A 17,003-nucleotide genomic window follows, 5' to 3' on the forward strand; every position below is an offset into this window, starting at 1 on the left:
GGGCGTACACATCAGACAATCTGAAATGGTCCACCCACACAGACAGTGTGGTGAAGGCGCAATAGCGCCTCTTCAACCTCAGGAGGCTGAAGAAATTTGGCTTGTCACCCAAAACCCTGACAAACTTTTACAGATGCACAATCGAGAGCATCCTGTCGGGCTGTATCACAGCCTGGTATGGCAACTGCACCGCCCTCAACCGCAAGGCTCTCCGGAGGGCGGTGTGGTCTGCACAATGCATCACCGGGAGCAAATTACCTGCCCTCCATGACACCTACAGCACTTAATGTCATAGGAAGGCCAAAAAGATCATAAAGGACAACAACCACCAGAGCCACTGCCTGTTCACACCACTATCATCCAGAAGGCGAGGTCAGTACAGGTGCATCAAAGCTGGGACCGAGAGATAGAAGCTGTTTTTCAATCTCAAGACCATCAAACTGCTAAACAGCAATGACTAACTCAGAGAGGCTGCTGCCTACATTGAGACCCAATCACTAATAACTTTAATATATGGGCGGCAGGTAACCTAGTGGTTAGAGCGTTGGGCCAATAACCTAAAGGTAAAAAATCTGTCATTCTGTCCCTGAACAAGGCAGTTGACCCATTGTTCCCCGGTAGGCCGTCATTGTAAATAAGAATTTCTTCTTAACTGACTTGCCTCGTTAAATAAAAGGTACAAAAAATTACAAATATGGATCACTAGTCACTTTAAGCAATGCCACTTTAAATAATGCCACTGTAATGTTTACATATCTTACACTACTCATATCACATGTATATACTGTATTTTATACCATCCATTGCACCTGGCTTATGCTATTTGGCCATCGCTCATCCTAATACTTATATGTACATATTCTCATTCACCCCTTTAGATTTGTGTGTATTAGGTAGTTGTTGGGAAATTGTTAGATTACTTGTTAGATGTTACTTCACTGTCAGAACTAGAAGCACAAGCATTTTGCTACACTCACATTAACATCTGCTAACCATGTGTATGTGACCAATAAAATTTGATTTGATTGAAGTGGAAAAAGTCAAGGGGTTTGAATACTTGACGAATGCATTCATTGATATTACTGTATATGCATGTGCTGGACTGATTTGAAAAGCGCTTCAGTTGCTGTGAAGAGTTCTGTTGAAGTTAAATGTTTCTCTGTTACAGTGATTCCCCAACATGGCCTTGACTCTGGCTCAGTGCCTCTGAATGGAGAGGAGATGAAACCTGCAGTGTACTACGAGAGACTGAAGATTCTGAGACAGAGACAAGGACTGGAAAACAACTCCAGGGTTAGTTTAATGTTGATCACATTGGTGCCACTTGGCTTACAATTTCACATTCATATTATGATGTTGATGTAGAATTTCAATACTTGCTGTATTAATGAGTGTCCCCATTATATTATAGCTTGTCATACCCACAGTGATGTAGCATCGTTTCTTGGCTTACTTACTTTAAATTAATTTGAAAGCTGATCGCCTGTTCTCTTTCCCGTCCCTCATTTTCTCCTCCTTCTCCTCTCTTCTCTTCTCCATCCTAATAGCAGGCTCAGCTGTTGCAGCAGGAGGAGGGGGACAGTGGACTGATGCGTCCCATCACGTCCCTTCTGTCCAAGCCCTCGGTGGCCTCCTCCACAGACATGCTCCAAAGCAAACTGTCTCAGCTCAAAGAGTCCCGAGAGTCCCACTTCCAGCAGGAGCAGTCCCACTCCCACAGCCCCACTCGATGCTCGTCCCCCTCCGCCAACCTCGACGACCTCAAGAAGAGGCTGGAACGGATAAAGAGCAACCGCCAATAAACGACCCCTGACCCCATCTCTATACCCAGTCTATCCAATGTGTTAGCCAGCCCCAACCCTCGACCCAATACCCACCAAGCCTTGGCTTTACCCACCCCAAAACCCTGCTCTTATCCTGGCTTTCTTTTTCTGGTTAACCCCCTCTTCGTGTAAATTTAAAAAGCACCTGTCTCATTGTATAATATTCTGCAAGTGGACAATTTTTTTGTTGAGTATCGTGGCACAATTGTGTGTGTATATACTCATGGATGCTAACCACTCAACGCTTTTAAGTGTCAAGTTAGGGTTATAGTGTACAGTTTCCATGTGCAGAATGCTGTAATATGTGTAACTTAATCTAGCCTTTTTTTTCTTTTTTAAGGTTTTGAATTTCATAGTCAAACCATAACATGTCTCTTCTCTGGGCCTCCAAGCAGGGTTGGGGTGAATTCCATTTTAATTCAGTTATTTCTAGAAGTAAACAAAAAAACAAATGTTTCCTCATAGAGAAGCATTTAGGAAAATCTGAGTAGGAATTGGAATGTCAGTTTTCTGGAATTGACCCCAACCCTGTTTCCAGGCCGTGTCAGTTCATACCACTGTTTGCTAAACTTGCAATTTTGCTTTTCCATCTATGAAGTTAAGACTTGTAAAACTTGAAGGCTTGATTCTGTTCTCAAAGTAAAGCAAAGAGCATGGCATGAAGTAATTGTTTTTGTAATAAAGTTTGCATTACTAAAATATGCTTAAGTCATATTGGTTTAATAATACTCCCATCTTGCATACTGTAGCAGAATGTCGCTAATTCTGATGCATTGTTTTTGTATTTAATTCAAATGGAAGTAGTCTTAAATTGTTGCCCTTATGGGTTTTAAGTGTATAATCGATAGTGAAATGGCAATAAAGTTGTTTTTTTAACAAACTAATGTTGATACGTTCTGCATTTTATTCTTGCTTGATTGAACACATCACTGCACCACATGTTGAGTGATATACTGTAATTTCCAGACTATAAACTGCAACTTTTTTCCCAGGCTTTGAACCTCGCGGCTTAAACAATGACGCGGCTAATATATGGATTTTTCCCGCTTTCAAATTTTTTTTCTCCAAAAAAACACATTCTGTGACGTGCTCAGTTTTTGGGCGGCATGAAGCTTTCAGTAGACCAATAAAATTGCCGAACAACTATTTTTGTTTACTGTTTAGATTAAATCGAGCTCTCTCAAACTTCCCATCATTCTGATTACGGTAGTCATTTTGTCACCCTGATTCCTGGGGGTACAACAAAGCATTTGCAGCCACTCGACATCAGTGTAAATTGTGCATTTAAGGTGGCGCTCCGTGTTCAGCGGGAGGCTTGGATGACAAGTGGGGAGAAATCCTTCACTAAAACGGGCTGCATGCGAAGAGCAACTTATGGTCAAGTCTACCAGTGGGTCCAGACAGCGTGGAGCATTGTCAAAAAATCCACTATCATCAACGGGTTTCGAAAGGCTGAACTGCTGCGTGTTGGAGAGGGCTCAGCGGGGATTTGCCTCCGGATGAAAGTGACGAGAGCGACAATGAAAACGATCCAATATCAGATGAAGCAATTCTGAGGCTATTCAACTCCGACACCGAAGGAGATGGTTTCAGTGGTTTCAGTGCACAGGAGAAGGAAGATGGTGACCAATGACTTTCTTGGTAGGCTACTGTTTACTGCTAATTTTGTATTTTTTGTTACAAGCCGTGTTTCGTTAAAGCCTATTTATTTTTGTTACAAGCCGTGTTTCGTTTAAGCCTATTTCTTTTTGTTACAAGCCGTGTTTCGTTAAAGCCTGTGTAAAGTTCATTTGTTTCAATGTACCGGTAGGCGCACCTGCGGCTTATAGACGTGTGGCTTATTTATGTTCAAAATAATATTTTTTTTTAATTCAGTGGGTGCGGCTTATATTCAGGTGCGCTTAATAGTCCGGAAATTACGGTACATTTATATTAAGGCATTTCAGAACTTCAGTTCATTGGTTACAAAGGCAAATACATAAATTGCATTTGTGTACATAAATATACAATCTGTGGTAGTGTCTCAAGATGATAAACTGCCGAAAGGACACAAACCATTTTAGACATCTGACAAGCTATTTTTCTACTCCATAAAGTATTCTAAAAAGGCCAATTGATAATGGAAGATGTGGCATACACATGCAGGAAAACATGGATCAAATTGAACATTTAACTTATCTAGGGTAGCGGGCAGTATTTTGACGTCCGGATGAAAGGCGTGCCCGTAGTAAACTGCCTGCTACTCAGGCTCAGAAGGTAGGATATGCATATTATTAGTAGATTTGGATAGAAAACACTGAAGTTTCTAAAACTGTTTGAATGATGTCTGTGAGTATAACAGAACTCATATGGCAGGCAAACACCTGAGAAAAATCCAACCAGGAAGTGTGGAAATCTGAGGTTTGTAGTTTTTCAAGTGATTCCCTATCCAGTGTACAATGACTTAGGAAGTGCAAAATGAACCCTAAGGCTTCCACTAGATGTCAAGTCTTTAGAACGTTGTTTCATGCTTCTACTGTGAATAGGGAGAGAATAAGAGCCCCTGGAAGTAGATGAGTGAGAAAATGACGAGCTCAGTGGCGCGCGCTCACATGAGAGTTAGCTATGTTCCTTTTCTTTTTTGAAGACAAAGGTCTTGTCCGGTTGGAATATTATGGAAGATTTATGATAAAAACATCCTAAAGATTGATTCTATACATCGTTTGACATGTTTCTACGAACTGTAATATAACTTTTTTGACTTTTCGTCTGAACTTAATGCGCATGCACAGCACATTTGGAGTACTTGACCGAATGTGCGAACAAAAAGGAGGTATTTGGACATATATATGGACTTTACCGAAACAAATGAACATTTATTGGGGAACTGGGATTCCTGGGAGTGCATTCCGATGAAGATCATCAAAGGTAAGTGAATATTTATATTATTTCTGAGTTTTGTTGACTCCACAAAATGGCAGGTTTGGTTTTGTGTCTGAACGCTGTACTCAGATTGATGCAAAATGTGCTTTCGCTGTAAAGTTTTTTTGAAATCTGACAGCGGTTGCATCTATAATTCTTTGAATAACAGTTGAATATTTTATCAACGTTTATGATGAGTATTTCTGTAAATTGATGTGCTCATGCACCGGAAGTTTTGGGAGGCAAAACATTTCTGAACATTACACGCCAATGTAAAATGGGGTTTTTGGATATAAATATGAACTTTATCGAGCAAAACATACCAGCAGGTGCAGCCTCCACAGCCACCACACCAGTGGCCTCCACCTCAACAACCACTACACCAGCAGGTGCAGCCTCCACAGCCACAACACCAACAGCCTACACCTCCACAGCCACCACACCAGCAGGTGCAGCCTCCACAGCCACCACACCAGCAGGTGCAGCCTCCACAACCACCACACCAGCAGGTGCAGCCTCCACCGCCACTACACCTCCACAGCCACCACACCAGCAGGTGCAGCCTCCACAACCACCACACCAGCAGGTGCTGCTTCCACAGCCACCACACCAGCGGCCTCCACCTCCTCAGCCACCACACCAGCAGCAGCTACTGATATAAACAAATGCATGTATGTAATCTTGTCAGGTTGATCCATTTATATATCTCAGTACACTTACAGGTAAATTTGTCCAGGTGTTGCAGAGGCTTGGGGAGGAAAATATGTATATGTGCTGTTGTCTAGAATCGGCCCATATAAATCTTTTATCAGGATCTTCACAGAACTGGTCCAAATATGGATCTGGAAAGTGAGGTAAGACTGTATTGCACATACAGTATATGTAAACACTGTGTGTGTGATTAATCTCTGTATAAGGAAAACCTAAATTGTTGTTTTTCTATGCAACAGATTTACCTTCATCGTCTTTCTTTTTTTCTGTCAGACCATCAATGCCTACATGTTCCATCTGGTGCGGAATTTTAACAGGCAGTCAACCGAGCAAGCTTTCTACACTGACACCTTTGAAATGACTGGCATTTAGGGGAGCAAGAAATCAAAACTTAAGGTTGGTTGGATTATTCTCATAATATTATATTTGACAGATTTTGAACTCAAGCAACTGCTCTTTTAAAATTCAGATTGATCCAATGATGTACAAGTACATTATTGGCATCATCAATGAACACAACCACTGGACTGTGACGGTAAGAGCCGCTAAGGCAGTACTAAGAACTAAGAAATACATACCTAATACAGAATATAATACACGTGTGTAAAATATGTATATATTTGTGTGTGAATGTGTGTATCTGTCTAAACTTGAAAGGCTATGCTGCCATCCCAAAAGAGGGCTCTGTTCCTGGACCCAATGGGGGAAAGTGCCAGAAAGATAAGAGGATGCCGGGGGGTGACAAGGTAAAACTGCTTTTAATATTATTTTTTACAATGGAATCAAAGTCTTTGAAATGCTATACTGTTATTAATCTCTATATTGTAATCAATAAAGTGTTTCAAAATGCTGTACTTTTATTAACATAATGTTCAGATCATTCCTGAGAGAGAAGGGGTGTAATATCTCCAGATGGGCTTGTGGTATCCTTCCTCACCCATGCCAACAAGCTGTTACTTCTTGTGGGATCTTTGCCTTGAAAGTAAGTATGAGAGTATAAGTAATGCACAATTAACCTACTGAAAGTATACTGACTAAATGGCAAAACAGAACTGTCAAATTATATTATAGCTGTGACGTTGTATACTTGCGAATTAGAATCTTAAGTGTAACATCATTTTGTTGGGGAAGACTGAAATGCCCATCAAAATGTTTTCCCAGTTTGCTGAATGTGTTTGTTCTGAAGGAGGAGTCGATTGTCTTTTCAAATACAAAGATGTTATCATGAGAAAAGAAATACCAGTTTTTTGGAGGAGAGTGACTGCTATGTTCAGTTTCTAATTTAATTGTAGATAAAAACATTTATATGGATCTTTCAATGTTATCTTTGGGGGGGGGATTTCAGCAGGCAAGAACATTTTCCTGAGCCTCATTTTAAGTGGGAGAAAGCAGGCCTTTTGTAGCGCCTGGTTGAAGGTCTCCATTTGGTTGGGGTGCACGCTATGTCTGAGGAACTGAGAAGGCGATAGAGGACTTTTTCAGTGCGTGTAGCTCTGTATAATTTCTTTAGGAAGCCCATGGTGGCTGCACAGTACACTGGGGAAAAACTTAAAATACTTCTTGATCAGCAATGGACTGGCCACCTCGCCACTGTCAGTCGTGAAATCGAGTCTTCTCGTGCATATGGCACAGATGTGAGATTTGAGGCCACAGGCTTATTTAAAGCAGTGACAGAGCTGCGCTTCATTGTTTATTGCTAACATGACCCACAAAATCCTGGGGTTCCTCGACCATCCTACAAACTGCAGTCAATCTACTGATCTGCACACCAGTATCAAACTTGTCCGCAATACATTTACATTTTAGTCATTTAGCAGACGCTCTTATCCAGAGCGACTTACAGTAGTGAATGCATACATTTCACACATTTTTTTCTCCATGCTGGTCCCCCGTGGGAATCGAACCCACAACCCTGGCATTGCAAACACCATGCTCTACCAACTGAGCCACACGTATGGGTGCTTTGAAAAGCTGCAATGTAATGTTCCCGTTCACTATTTTAAAAAAATCTAATCGTATACAAAAAACAGGTGTACCTATATATAAAAAGAATGTTTAAATAAAATACAAAAATTAAAGAGCAGCAGTAAAATAACGGGGCTATATACAGGGGGCACCGGCGGTCCCATCAGGAAGTCCAGGACCCAGTTGCAGAGGAGGTTCTCACATTGTTCCTTTTGTCCAGGTGGGGAAGGGCAGTGTGGAGTGCGATTGAGATTGTGTCATCTTTGGATCTGTTGGGCGGTATGCGAATTGGAGTGGGTCTAGGGTATCCGGGGGGATGCTGTTGATGTGATCCATGACCAGCCTTTCCAAGGTGGTAAGATATGCAATTTTACCTGCTAAAATTCATAACTTCAATTAATCCTTGCCACACTTTTGTACCATCTCAAACACATATTGCGCCACAAATTGCTGTGAAGTCAAACATTAGGCTGGAGAGTTCAAGGTACTCACATTTTGGATGATTTTTTTATTTCAAAACAGTTGCACATGGAAATTTCAGATACATAAACTTTGTTTGTAGAGGACGTTACATACATGCTGTACAAAAACTGAGAAGACTTCAGTTAGTAAACAGACATACTCTTCTTGAAATCCATTTAAGAATTCTAAAAGGCATCATCCTTATTCTCAATGGCCTTCCTCATTTCTACCAGTAGAGGGCAGCCTTATAATATAAATGACAGTAATCTAGTTCAGGTTTTCACAAACTCTCCCCCCCAAACCTCAGATTTGACAGATCTTATAAATTAATGAAATTAGAAGTTAAAAGACCCTTTTAAACCTCATGGTTGAAGACTGTCCGGGCAAACAAAAAGTATGAAACCCTTGAAAGTGGAGAAGGAAAAAAAGACCAAAAAAACATCCATCACCATAGTCCCTCCCAATCAGCAGTGCAAGACAGTCCCCCACTCAGGTAGAAGGCAGACTGGAACCGTGAATATATTTGTCTCTATGGTGCTTTTACAGTTTCTTGGCAGTTTGTAACAGGCTGGAACAACTGACTTTAGGGTTTCTTGAGCGGAAAGGCAGGAGGTAGGACCCGCCGTGAGTTGTTTTTCACCCATGGGTGGGCAATTACATTCCGCAGCGGCAGCCGCTTGGTGGGGCTGTGGCGGAGCAGCTTAGAGATCAGGTCCCGAGCCCCGTCAGACACCACTTTGGGGAACTGCAGGTCCACCTGAGACATGGAGGAAGGAGATGTCATTAATCACTGTTCATACCTATGCATTGGTTTCTGGATGAATTGATCAATCATTCTCTGAATAAATTACAACTAGGTTGCATAAAAGCATTTTCTATCTAGCAGATACTTAAGTGCTACACATTGAATTTTTGCATTGCAATTTCAGAAAATGTCAATATCTCTGGCACTAATAGTGGAATGATGGCGTTTCAGAGTACAACTTATCCTCCAGTGTTGTGATTGGCGGTGATATTCGCCTATTGATTTCTCTCAAGGTATCAGTGGTCAAACTGGGAAAGCTGTTGACTTTGTGGTTGTTTCCCCTAGTGGAAATCAGTAATTTCCTGGTTGCTAAATTGCTAGTGTAGGAATCATTGTACCATTAAATATCTTTCATACATACAGTTGAAGTCAGAAGTTTATAGGTTGGAGTCATTAAAACTCGTTTTTCCAACCACTCCACACATTTGTTAAACTATAGCTTTAGCAAGTCGGTTAAGACATCTACTTTGTGCATGACACGTAATTGTTCAGACACAGTGAAATAATCTGTCACAATTCCAGTGGGTCAGAAGTTTACATACACTAAGTTGACTGTGCGTTTGAACAGCTTGGAAAATTCCAGAAAATTGTGTCATGGCTTTAGAAGCTTCTGATAGGCTAATTGACATCATTTGAGTCAATTGGAGGTGTACCTGTATTTCAAGGCCTACCTTCAAACTCAGTGCCTCTTCGCTTGACATCATGGGAAAATCAAAAGAAATCAGCCAAGACCTCAGAAAAACAATTGTAGACCTCCATAAGTCTGGTTCATCCTTGGGAGCAATTTCCAAACGCCTGAAGGTACCATGTTCAGCTGTACAAACACCATGGGACCACGCAGTTGTCATACCGCTCAGGAAGGAGACACGTTCTGTCTCCTACAGATGAACGTACTTGGTGCAAAAAGTGCAAATCAATCCCAGAACAGCAAAGGACCTTGTGAAGATGCTGGAGGAAACAGGTACAAAAGTATCTGTATCCACAGTAAAAGGAGTCCTATATCGACAACCTGAAAGGCCGCTCAGCAAGGAAGAAGCCACTGCTCCAAAACCGCCATAAAAAAAAAGCCAGACTACGGTTTGCAACTGCACATGGGGTCAAAGATCGTACTTTTTGGAGAAATGTCCTCTAGTCTGATGAAACAAAAATAGAACTGGTCAGCCATAATGACCATCGTTATGTTTGGAGGAAACTTGCAAGCCGAAGAACACCATCCCAACCCTGAAGCACGGGGGTGGCAGCAGCATGTTGTGGGGGTGCTTTGCTGCAGGAGGGACTGGTGCACTTCACAAAATAGATGGCATCATGAGGAAGTAAAATGATGTGGATATATTGAAGAAACATCAAGACATCAGTCAGGACGTTAAAGCTTGGTCGCAAATGGGTCTTCCAAATGGACAATGACCCCAAGCATACTTCCAAAGTTGTGGCAAAATGACTTAAGGACAACAAAGTCAAGGTATTGGAGTGGCCACCACAAAGCCCTGACCTCAAGCCCATAGAAAATGTGGGCAGAACTGAAAAAGCGTGTGCGGGCATGGAGGCCTACAAACCTGTCTCAGTTACACCAGCTCTGTCAGGAGGAATGGGCCAAAATTCACCCAACTTATTGTGGGAAGCTTGTGGAAGGCTACCCGAAATAGTTTGACCCAGGTTAAACAATTTAAAGGCAATGCTACCAAATACTAATTGAGTGTATGTAAACTTCTGACCCACTGGGAATGTGATGAAAGAAACAAAAGCTGAAATAAAATCTCCATTCTGACATTTCACATTCCTAAAATAAAGTGGTGATCCTAACTGACCTAAGACAGGGATTGTTTACTAGGATTAAATGTCAGGAATTGTGAAAAACTGAGTTTAAATGTATTTGGCTACGGTGTATGTAAACAGAAATGCAGCCCCAAACTTGCAAAGAACCTCCACCATGCTTCACTGTTGCCGGCAGACACTTATTCGTGTACCACTCTCTAGCCCTTTGGCTGTAGCAGAAGGCAGTTTGTTTGCCGAACTATTTCAAATTGACTCATCAGGCCAGAGCACCTGCTGCCATTTTTCTGCATCCCAGTTCCTGTGTTTTCGTGCATAGTTGAGTCGCTTGGCCTTGTTTCCACATTGGTGATATGGCTTTTTGGCTGCATGTCTTCCATGAAGACCACTTCTGACCAGACTCCTCTGGACAGTAGGGTCCCACTGTTTTCTGGCAATTCTGAGCTGATGGCACTGCTGGACATCTTCCAATTGCGAAGGGAAGCAAGCATGATGTCTCATCTGCTGCAGTAAGTTTCCTTGGCCGACCACTGTCTATGGCCCTCAACGCTGCCTGTTTCTTTGTGCTTCTTTAAAAGAGCTTGCCTCACCTTGTTTGGCTGTTCCTCAACCTGTTTTAGTCCTCCTACACAGCCGTTTCAGTTAATGATTGTGTTTCAACCTACATATTGATGATCATTAGCACCGGTTTGATATAATGGTTTAAATCACACCTGACTATATGCCTACAAAATCCCCGACTTTGTGCAAGTGTACCTTTTTGCTGTTTTGAAGACAAAGGGTGGTCACACCAAATATGGATTTGATTTAGATTTGTTCACTCAATGCATTTAATTAATATCATCTATGTCTATTTTTGAAAGCATTCTTACTTTACAGCATTTTTTTCCACACCTGCCTAAAACCTTTGTACAGAACTGTATATTATTCAGAACCCTTGACTTTTTACACCTTGTTACGTTACAGCCTTATTCTAAACGTGATTAAATCGTTTCCCCTCATTAATATACACACAATACCCCATAATGACAAAGCAAAACCAGGTTTAGAAATGTTGGCTAAATGTATTAAAAATAAAAACTTCACATTTACTTAAATATTCAGACCCTTTACTCAGTACTTTGTTGAAGCACCTTTGGCAGCAATTAGAGTATTGAGTCTTCTTGGCACACCTGCATTTGGAGATTTTACCTTTCCATCATGTTAACAATGGCAGATTGGTTGATTTCCAGTTAAGTATAACATTTTTTCAAGATGATATATGAGAAAAGTATCATCCAACCCATCAGGTATCTCAATGTAGCCTCATATCCCAATTATTGAAATATGCAGACAGATTAAAAAAATACTTTAACTTTTTAACTCCACCCATAACTTTTGTGAAGTATTTTCACAGCTGTTTGAAGCTGGTGGATACTTTCATTTTGGTCCAGCTTAAAGTAGCGTTTTTGGTCCACCAGCTTTGAAAACAGCAGTAAAAACTATATTTTTTGTTATTGAAAATACATGGTCACAGTGATTTAGACAGCTAAAAAAGGCCCTGAAGCTTCTGTGCATGATTCTTTACGCAGTCTCTGCTCTACTTGTAGAGAACAGGCTACTCTATGGTTGCTCACTGTACATCATTCAAAACACTGTAGGCTACTTCAAAAACACTGTATAACTCAAGTTCTAAATGCATATCCCCACGAAATTGATTAAGATCAAATGGTTGGTATGCAGATGCTGCATGGACGAGTCACCGGTAAAACGAGTCACCGGAATTAGCGTTCACGATTGACAGTGAGAAATGTGAAGGCAGGTTCTTGATAGAGTAGAGCAGAGATTGTGTGTAAAGTAGAGAATCCCGCACATGCACAGAAGCTTCGGGATCTTTAGCTGTTAGGAAGAGGGGGGTCCAGAAAAGTCAGATCCGCAGCTTCTGCCAACAAGTTAATGACAATCTAAAAATGCAAACCTTTGTGATGCGCTTGTACGTTTCAGAGTTGCTGGCGGTTTCAAACGGGGGTTTTCCAACTAGGCACTCATAGCAGAGCACCCCAATGCACCATAGGTCCACCTTCTCATCATGGGGTTTTCCCTCAATCATCTCTGGGGGCAGGTAGTCCAGTGTTCCACACATTGTATGGCGCCTAGAGGGGCAAGTCAACAAATACATATGTGATAGGGTTTTTAGACTGACCCATATGTACAAAATAGACCGTCAAGATGAAGGGAAAAACATGCCTCACAGTGAATTAATGACTGAATACTAGGGCTGACCCCAATTATGTGACTGGTTAATGTTGGTGGAGCAAGATTTTTTTTGGTCGGGCAGTTGCAAATATATAAACTCAGCAAAAGATGATAAGTCCCTTTTTCAGGACCCTGTCTTTCAAAGATAATTCGTAAAAATCAAAATAACTTCACAGATCTTCATTGTAAATGGTTTAAACACTGTTTCCCATGCTTGTTCAATGAACCATAAACAATTAATGACTATGTACCTTTGGAACGGTCGTTAAGACACTAACAGCTTACAGACGGTAGGCAATTAAGGTCACAACTATGAAAACTTAGAACACTAAAGAGGCCTTTCTACTGACTCTGAAAAACACCAAAGGAAAGATGCCCAGGGTCCTTGCTCATCTGCATGAACATGCCTTAGGCAAGCTGCAAGAGGCATGAGGACTGCAGATGTGGCCAGGGCAATAAATTGCAATGTCCGTACTGTGAGACGCCTAAGACAGCGCTACAGATAGACAGGACGGACAGCTGATCGTCCTCGCAGTGGCAGACCACGTGCAACAACACAGGATTGGTACATTCGAACATCACACCTGCGGGACAGGTACAGGATGGCAACAACAACTGCCCGAGTTACACCAGGAACGCACAATCCCTCCATCAGTGCTCAGACTGTCCGCAATAGGCTGAGAGAGGCTGGACTGAGGGCTTGTAGGCCTGTTGTAAGGCAGGTCCTCACCAGATATCACCAGCAACAACGTGCACAAACCCACTGTCGCTGGACCAGACAGGACTGGCAAAAAGTGCTCTTCACTGACGAGTCATGGTTTTGGCAGGTCCTCACCAGACAGCACCGGCAACAATGTCGCCTATGGGCACAAACCCACCGTCACATGACCAGACAGGACTGGCAAAAAGTGCTCTTCACTGACAAGTCAAGGTTGTCTCGCCAGGGGTGATGGTCGGATTCGCGTTTATCGAAGGAATGAGCGTTACACCGAGGCCTGTACACTGGAGCGGGATCGATTTGGAGGTGGAGGGTCCGTCACAGTGTCATCGGACTGAGCTTGTTGTCTTTGCAGGTAATCTCAATGCTGTGCGTTACAGAGAAGACAATTTCCTCCCTCATGTGGTACCCTTCCTGCAGGCTCATCCTGACATGACCCTCCAGCATGACAATGCCACCAGCCATACTGCTGATTCTGTGCGTGATCTCCTGCAGGACAGGAACGTCAGTGTTCTGCCATGGCCAGCGAAGACCAGATCTCAATCCCATTGAGCACGTCTGGGACCTGTTGGATCGGAGGGTGAGGGCTAGGGCCATTCCCCCCAGAAATGTCAGGGAACTTGCAGGTGCCTTGGTGGAAGAGTGGGGTAACATCTCACAGCAAGAACTGGCAAATCTGGTGCAGTCCATGAGGAGATGCACTGCAGTACTTAAAGCAGCTGGTGGCCACACCAGATAACGACAGATTTTGACCCCCCCCCCCCCCCATTCAGGGACACATTATTCAATTTCTGTTAGTCACGTCTGTGGAACTTGTTCAGTTCGTGTCTCAGTTGTTGAATCTGTTCATACAAATATTTACACGTTAAGTTTGCTGAAAATAAACGCAGTTGACTTATTTTTTTCGCTGAGTTTAGTTGATTTTATTAAAAACAGTTTGTCTATGAAAAAAAATAAACATTTTAAAATTGACAAATCAATTGGTCGGAAGAACAGACGACTTTCAGTTGACCAAGATTTGTCGGGGACAGCCATATTGAGTACGGTCACATTCAGTTTATTTTGCTGGGATCCATTTGAGCAAGTCGAGGCTAAGAATCACGTCACTAATCGCTTGATCACATAATGAGTAGGTATTTGGAACTCAAGGTGATTTGTAGATTAGCGCAGAATTGCTATTGTAACAAAAATAAATGCTGTGAAGGCAAACAGGCTGGAGAGGGTTCTGTTCAGGGTTCCCTCACCTTAGGGATGGTGCGTGGACAGACCAGCCAAAGTCTGCTATCTTCAGCTCCCCTCGGAATCCCAGCAGCAGGTTCTCAGGCTTGATGTCCCGATGGATCACCTTTCTCTCATGGCAGTACAGCAGCGCATCAGACAACTCCTCCATGTACTGACAAAGAACATTTTACAAATATTCATTACGACAGACCACTACATGTGATGCATTTAAAATGCTAAGTCAGTCATGTCAGCCTCATGAATCTACCTGCTAAAACTAGTCCATAGAGGGAATATTCATATCAAGTTAATTATTTTAGCATCTATAAACCAAAAAACACCTTTCAGTTACAAAACGTTATGATTGGAGGTGTTCTTGGGAAAATACAGAGTGAAACAAAACAAAGGATTAGTAAGAATAGGTTAATTATCTTGTCGACCATTATAAATAAATAGCCTGCAACACTGATGCCTGTCTTACTGTAGCAGTGCGCTGGTCATCAAAGCGACCACATTTCTGCAGCTCTTTGTACATCTCCCCCCGCGGTGCGTACTCCAGGATTAGGAAGACCCTGGTGCGGTCATGAAAGTAGTTGTAGAAGTGCAGGATGTTGGGGTGTCTAAAGGAGGGAGGAGAGAACAAGGATTTAATCTCAGAGTTTTCCATAATCTGAGAAATTAACACAATGACCTAAAGGAATTCATGGTCAGTTTCAAAAGCGAACTGAATGAAGTACATTGCATGATATTGGTTAGGGCTTGGACGCACTATTTTTTTTCCATGGCAAAAATTAAAACAAAGCAGACCACACTATGTAAAATATTTTGTGCTATAGCTCAGAAAATAAATGTGACTCTGGATGACAACATAATGTTTGTTTCCAACATCAGGGCTGTTTTCCTAAAGAAGTTAAATCCCCTTGTTTTGTTTCCTTGCCACAATACTGGTATTGTTCGACATAATGTTGGTGTTAATCAACATGCCACAACATTGCCTGCAGAAACACCATAGTAAGGCAACATCAACCCATACCACTACATTCAAAAGGGCTGGTTTTCCAGACACAAAATATCCATTGAAAATACATTTCATTCCAGTATTATGTTTCAATCTGTGTCTGAGAAACCACCCCTTTAAAAATGGGATAAAAGTCTGAAGCAAAACTATTGACCTAAGGTGGGACTGAATCTCGATCTCCCTCCTGAGCTGGTGCTCCACGCCCTCTTTCTCCATCTGAGACTTGAAGAGCACCTTCAACGCCACGATGAAGTCCAGCTTCTTATCCCGGGCCAGGTAAACGTTCCCAAACTTGCCTTTTCCGAGTGGCCGCCCAATGTCAAAGTCATCGATGGTGAATTTCCTGCATAAAGAAAGCAGATGTTGCTAAGCCACAACTTGAATGTACAAATATTTTACACAAGAAAATGGGTATTTTAGATTAAACACATTTAGTGTCAGGTGATGTATTATTTACTTTGCTAGAGCTGCACTGGATGAAGACTTGGCAAGCTCTCTCCCAGGACCTTAAGGAGATAGGGATACAGAATTTTGCAACAGAAGTGGTGGTGTGATGTGGCATCTGAAAAGTTATAGAAACACCGCAGGCAAAAATAGTAGCTACAGAAATGTACCTGTAATTGCTTTTTTGTCTGTAGCGTCTGGTGCAGAGGGCATTTGAACTCGCTGAGGACCCAAAGAAACCATTGGAGTTGCCATCTATCGTGTAGAAAGAATATCCTGGATTAAACCCAATTGCCTCCAGCTCCCAGTACAACGTTCTGAATTGTCATTTGAACGTAATAAATTCATTCAAATGGTACCTAACTAGCTGGACAGCTAAGTTGGACATCTAGCCTTAACTAGCCAACGTTATTTGCTAGTTACGTTAACGTTAGACACAACGCGCTCAAATTTCAGATGGAAAGGATGGAAGCAAAAATAGAGAAAATATTTCTGGCGAAACCTACCGGTCTATGTAGCCCTTTAGGATCACAATTCTCCTTATTCTGCAAAGAGATGGAATAGTTTATTAAGTACTTCAAGTTAGCTCCACCATTGAGCTAATTTTAGCTAGCCAACGCCATTTTCAAACAACGCTGGATAGCTAGTAACGCTTTAGCTAGAGACAACAGCAATGTGGGAAGAACCTTGATAAATGAACAATTAAACTCTTACCTGCATCATACTGATGTATGTGACATAAAACAAAACGTTATTACGATAATTCTGAAAGCAAACGTTACACTGTTGTCTACTTAGACCGCCAATCTTTTAAAGACACTGTGTTGTCGTGTGTGATTGGCTACCAAATGTATAACTCCTTGTCGATTGGTCAGATCAGCAGTAACCCGTCCAATTGGTGGCAGTAATGCACCATTAACATTGGATGCC

At 42.0% G+C, this 17,003-nt stretch overlaps 2 protein-coding genes across 3 annotated transcripts in view; one reads left to right on the forward strand and one right to left on the reverse strand.

Annotated features, from left to right (window-relative positions):
* Positions 1–2,707, forward strand: part of LOC100380854 (cytoskeleton-associated protein 5-A) — a 47,828-nt gene extending 45,121 nt beyond the window's left edge. For both annotated transcript variants that reach the window (XM_014147806.2, XM_014147807.2), the window contains exons 42-43: positions 1,169–1,293; positions 1,548–2,707. In XM_014147806.2, coding sequence (XP_014003281.2) covers positions 1,169–1,293; positions 1,548–1,802 — 380 coding nt within the window. In that variant the 3' untranslated portion in view covers positions 1,803–2,707. The remainder of the gene's footprint in view (positions 1–1,168; positions 1,294–1,547) is intronic.
* Positions 2,708–7,888: 5,181 nt separating this feature from the next.
* Positions 7,889–17,003, reverse strand: LOC106573105 (aurora kinase B). The gene is made up of 9 exons (XM_014147808.2): positions 16,788–17,003; positions 16,580–16,618; positions 16,244–16,328; positions 16,087–16,135; positions 15,784–15,972; positions 15,093–15,231; positions 14,635–14,783; positions 12,395–12,569; positions 7,889–8,619 (listed from the first exon to the last, which is right to left on the reverse strand). The coding sequence occupies exons 1-9, from the start codon at positions 16,794–16,796 to the stop codon at positions 8,446–8,448; spliced, it is 1,008 nt and encodes a 335-aa protein (XP_014003283.1). The 5' UTR covers positions 16,797–17,003; the 3' UTR covers positions 7,889–8,445.

Source organism: Salmo salar, chromosome ssa16, assembly GCF_905237065.1.
Source record: "Salmo salar chromosome ssa16, Ssal_v3.1, whole genome shotgun sequence".
Taxonomy (NCBI): Eukaryota; Metazoa; Chordata; class Actinopteri; order Salmoniformes; family Salmonidae; genus Salmo; species Salmo salar.

Excerpts from the sequence above, each read along its gene's own strand:
- LOC106573105 (XM_014147808.2), bottom strand. Across the intron at positions 16,329-16,579 it reads CTAAAGGGCTACATAGACCG|ATGGCAACTCCAATGGTTTC; the intron begins GTAGGTTTCGCC and ends TCTACACGATAG. Across the intron at positions 15,973-16,086 it reads TCCAGTGCAGCTCTAGCAAA|GAAATTCACCATCGATGACT; the intron begins GTAAATAATACA and ends TTCTTTATGCAG.